Here is a 5,033-nt window from a genome sequence, read left to right as displayed (position 1 = left end):
GTCCTGCCTGGGGTGCCTTGTGATGGACTGGCGTCCCGTCCTGGGTGTGTCCCCTCCCCCTCCAGCCTTACACCCTGTGTTGCCGGGTTAGGCTCTGGTTTGCTGCGACCCTGCTTGGGATAAGTGGTTTCAGACAGCGTGTGTGTGTACTTTCTTTCTTTAATGACATACAGAACTCTTACTGTAATACTGTAACTTTTTTACAAAAGAAATGCTTGGAAATCTAAAATATGCTCTTTCCCATTGACACTAATGCAGAAGACATTCAATAACTGTCTAAAACAAATATTTTTGTGAAACATCTAAGTGCCTAAGACTTTTGCACAGTGCTGTACGGTCAAAGATCCTGTGCACACAGTTCAATACTTATCTCATATCATAACGCATCAAACAAGCTAGAGCTGAACATCTCCACCGAAACAGCGCTGATTTTCATCTAACAGTCCGAGGACACCCTTTACCGCGTTACAGTGCAGCACATGGCACATTTCCTTCTGAAGAGAACAGAAGAAAATGGGACAAGGGCTTGCTGGGAAGAGACGTGGGAAGGAAGGAGAAGCAGACATTAGAACGCCAGACTAACGTGACGTGTTTCCAAGGGGATGACGGAAGAGGGGAGACCGGGCAAAACGCGTCCCGAACGTACAGATGAACGACCCTCAAATCCCAACTTCAGCTGTCAGGGTTGGAGCGAAAGCAAGCCTGTGACCTGGATATCGATTTTGGGTGTGACTCTCTTCTTGTACTTCAACTGTACAGGTCGGAGAGTCTTAGAAAGCATTCTGCTGAATAAACAGATATGTCAGGTATTAGCCATGCAAGACTCATAGGACAAGAGCAAGAATAGGAGCTATGTATAGAGAAGGAAAAAGAGGACAGCTATTGAGGACAAGGGAGAATTGGAAGTTCAGTGTTGGTGGACATGAGTGAAGAAATGTTAAGCAGCACGGTAAGGCAGCGTAGTTAAAAACAAGAGATAGATCAGGGTGAGATTAGAGACGGGGTGAAATGGAGGAAAGGACAGGGAGTGGAAGCGGGACGGTGTGAAATGAGCTGGGTGGGTGGACCGTACCTTCATATTATCACACTTAAGACTCAATATATGATACTTTAGGCTTAAAGTTCACAACACACCAGAACATGGTGAATAGTAACTCAGTAGCCTTCTGAGCCCCAGCCGTTCATTTTTGTCCTCTCTAGAAGACATGTGTTTTTAGGTGTATCTGCCGAAGTGTACATGGTACAGTCCCGGGTCCTATGTTGTTAAGCCATGTGGCATATTTGAGGGTGGGGTTCTACAATTTCCTAGAAACCTTAGAAATCCATCCAAAAACCTCTTGTGCCGGGTCTCGGGGGAGTGTGTTTTTGTGTGAACGTGCGTACGATCGTGCGCCCAGTCAAGACACAAAGAACCTCTGACAACGTTGTGTGACTCTGTCACTGTATTTATAGCTCACCCGCATTTCATAATCATTGCCCATCGAGAGAAGCCAGGGATACAGCCATTGAAGACTAGCCATTCAAAGAGAACAGTTTCTAAAACACAAATCAAAACGATTCAAATAATACTGATGGAGGTGGTAATATTGCGAAAGTGTGAACACAACACCAAGTGATAAAAGTTTCCCAATGATAAGCAAGGTGAGTATACAGAAATAAGTACAGCAAAGGTAATATCAACAGTAACAATGCAATTCTAATGATAGTTATAAAGTGTTAATACTGCAATTAAAAGTCTAAGCGTATGAGCACATGTTAAATTAAATGCCACTGCAAATGTCACCCTTGTCAGGTCTCCAGTGTGTTTGTGCAGAATACTGCTCCAGTTCCGTTTCATAACTACAAAGCATGGTACAGCACGGTCATGTGCCATATTGCACTATATAAAGCATTGTATAGAACTTTAATACTAGGACTAGGAAAGCACATCTGAGCCTCGTCCTCTGGGTGCAGGGTAGATATGACAGTACGGCCCATGCCGACTTCGCTCCGTTTCGATTGGTTCGCTACAGTACGTAATGCATTCCAGTTTACTATGCAACACTCAAGTCCGGTATAAAAGTGAAGAACTAAGACGTGTCCTGGAAAAACCTGATAATCCCCAATTTTGTTTGTTTTTTCCTCTCCTTTAAATCCCTCTGGCCTCATATGGCCCAACATACGAGACTAAGGATAAAACGACAGGCACGCATTCTGCATAAAATTCAATTTCTCTTTCACGGATCAAATTGTCAGCGTCAAGCGAGCTGTAATCTGGGTTATAATTTGCTGAATGAGTTATAATTCATTATTCCGGGACAAACAACTCTTGATGAGGTCTGTACGTTCCCTCTGTGAGATTTTCTTCTTGTTTTCCCAGAACAATCCACTTCAGTGCTTTTTGACTCTGAGCAGTTGTAAACATGCCCAGTCTGGCTCAGGCTGATTTAAAACATTTAATCCAGTAAGACTCTGGAATCTGACCTGGTCTAATACATTGCAGGATGGTTCAGTGAAATCTAGTCAGTCCAAGACAGTCCAGGGCAAGAGATTAAACCTGGCCCAGTTCAGTAGTTTGGTTTAAATCCCCTCTAATCTGTTTCCCACTTACTATACATCCCTTTTGCACACTTTTATACAATCCCATTAAAAGACACCCCACCCCAGCTTCAATATATTAAATCAGCAATTCCTAACTGGAAAAAAAAAAAAAAAAAAAAATTGGGATTAGCATTATTTAAAAAGGAATCTGTAATCCAGCGCATATCTACTAACCCCAAAGAGAACCATCATTTTCTTCTTTAGCCTTCTTTAGCCTTGTATAACATCCAGTTGTTGCTCTTTATTTCTTACCATTCTCCTTGATAAAAGTGATGCAGTCCTATTATCTTACATAGTTCCAAAAAGCCCAAAGAAACAAACTTCTTCGGGTTATCCTTTGTGTCATTTCACTTCCGCACTACAGTGTAAAATCATTGCTGATGGGAGGTAGGCCTAGATGCTCCTCATTTTGTGTCGTCGTCTCCTTGCGTCGAATAGTAATTTTGGCCTTCGTTTCCATTTCTGCACAAGGACATAGGAAGTCAACCTCTCTTCAGTCATCCGGTGAGCAAACCAGGTGGAGCTGATCCGGACTTCCAACGCTCCCGGTGCTCGAACTGCCGTCACCCATATCCCGGGCAACCATGCACGGCAAATTCAGCTCAGTTGACCCTCCGGGGCTGGAATCACTCCTGCTGACGCACTCCTCCTCCAGCACTAAGCAAAGTTCCTTGAGGTCCAAATTTTCTTTCACTAGACCATCCTGAAGTCGCTCCAGGTCAGAGAGCTTCTTTAAATACCCACCCAGGTCCTCGCGCATCACTTTGGCGGCGTGATGGCCGAAAAGCTGCCACTCTCTGGCCAGCTTCTTCACCTTAAGCCGGTCGTCATCCAAAAAGCAACACAAGTCTCGGAGTTCTTGGTTTTCCTCCTGGAGACGCTGGTTGATGACTTTAAGCTCTCGAATTTCCAGAAGGTGCCCCTGCAGCTGCTTGTTCACCTCTTTGATGAGCCGACCTCGCTGTATCAGGGCCGATATCTTGTCGGACTCTTCTTTCCTAAGTCGAGCCACGAGCTCTTCTTTAGAAGAAGCCAGCAAGTCCTCGTCGGACATCTTGGACAGCTCGCGGCTGTACATCTCACCGTCGCTCCCCATCGGAGACGTCTGCGAATTCGCTGCCCGGACCCGGTGAACGCGCCCAAAGAGCTCCGGCGGCTCGCTAACCTACGGAGGCGCAGGTGAGGGCGAGGGACGGGTGACGACGACCGGGCGGCCGGTATCACGGTAGAAGGAAGTGTTTCGGGACCGAAGCGCAACGCCGAAGAGGGTCTGACCATGAGACGCAATTTATCACGGCTGTGCGAGGGGCCCGAGCGCCCGGTTGTCATCAATCCTCTTTGTGCCTCTTGGCTTCTCCTCCTTCTCCTCCTCAGCCTTGTGGTCAAAGTAAAAAGCGGGCTCCTCGGGGCGCCCCGGACAAGGCAGCACTTCCCAAGGGTGGTTTAAGTAGCAGGCCCTGCTCGAGGAAGAACGGGGCCACAGTCACCGCGAAAGGGACAACGGCCCGGAGGTGTCACCGTGTGTCATTCCCGTCGTTCTGCTCCGGGCCGCGCGCGCAGGATGTCCCTCCCGACGCGTCACGCGGAGATGCGATCTTCGCCGCTTTGACTCGGCAACGCCGAATTATTTCGGGAGCGGCCGAGCGGATCCGCTCCCTCTCCTCTCCCGCCGCCGCCGGTGCTCACGATGATGTCCGCTGCGCCGCCGCTCCTCACTCGAGCACCATGACGCCGGCGGAGCGATGCCGATGCGATGCACCGCGCGTGCGTGCGTGCGTGCGTGTCGTGTGTCTCCGACAGACAGACAGACGGAGAGGAGCCCCGCGTAGTTCCCGCCGAACGAACGGAACGGCCTCTGCTGATACCTCCGATACGCGGAACAAGCGAATGAAATAATAAATACGTGGAGATGAAAATGTAGGACACAGGGCTCAGTCGCTCTCGCCCCCTGTGTGTGTGTGTGTGTGTGTGTGTGTGTGTGAGAGAGAGACAGTGTGTGTATCCCGCAAACGCAGGCAGGAAAACAATGATGTCCGCAGGGTCCTACACTGTACTCCACTACGCTCCGTTCCGCTCCGCCCCGCTCCGCCCGCACTGTTTCTACACCCGCGTAAAGGCGCCGTTAGTCGCTTCTCCACCGCGAAACGTTATTTCTCTCGGCCGAGTGTCCAGTGAAGCGAGTGAAGCGCTGCTGGTAATGTCGTCCTCTCCCTCTGCTGTGTGTGGCCCCCCCCTGCTCTGTCCCCCTGCCCCTCCTGTCTGCCTTCCTGTACCACAGTAACACTGTGGGCTGTACCACTGTAACTCTGCCTACTGTAACTCTCTGGATTGTACCACTCCATCACTGTAAGATATAAAACTTACACTGTGCACTGTAATACAGTACTGTGCTAATACTGTAATGCTGGATTGTACCACTTTAACACTGTAACACTGTGGATTGTACCTCTCCA

General features: G+C 48.7%; 1 protein-coding gene across 1 annotated transcript; it reads right to left on the bottom strand.

The window, feature by feature from the left end:
• Positions 1 to 1,432: 1,432 nt before the first annotated feature.
• Positions 1,433 to 4,806, bottom strand: ccdc85b (coiled-coil domain containing 85B). Its single transcript, XM_018737290.2, has one exon. The coding sequence runs from the start codon at positions 3,674 to 3,676 to the stop codon at positions 3,074 to 3,076; it is 603 nt and encodes a 200-aa protein (XP_018592806.1). The 5' UTR covers positions 3,677 to 4,806; the 3' UTR covers positions 1,433 to 3,073.
• Positions 4,807 to 5,033: the final 227 nt, after the last annotated feature.

Source organism: Scleropages formosus, chromosome 13 (assembly GCF_900964775.1).
Source record: "Scleropages formosus chromosome 13, fSclFor1.1, whole genome shotgun sequence".
Lineage (NCBI taxonomy): Eukaryota > Metazoa > Chordata > Actinopteri > Osteoglossiformes > Osteoglossidae > Scleropages > Scleropages formosus.
Note: the sequence above shows the minus strand (reverse complement) of the source record. Positions and strands in the feature narration are given on the sequence as shown.

Excerpts from the sequence above, each read along its gene's own strand:
- ccdc85b (XM_018737290.2), bottom strand. The coding sequence starts at position 3,676 with ATGGGGAGCGACGGTGAGATGTACAGCCGCGAGCTGTCCAAGATGTCC.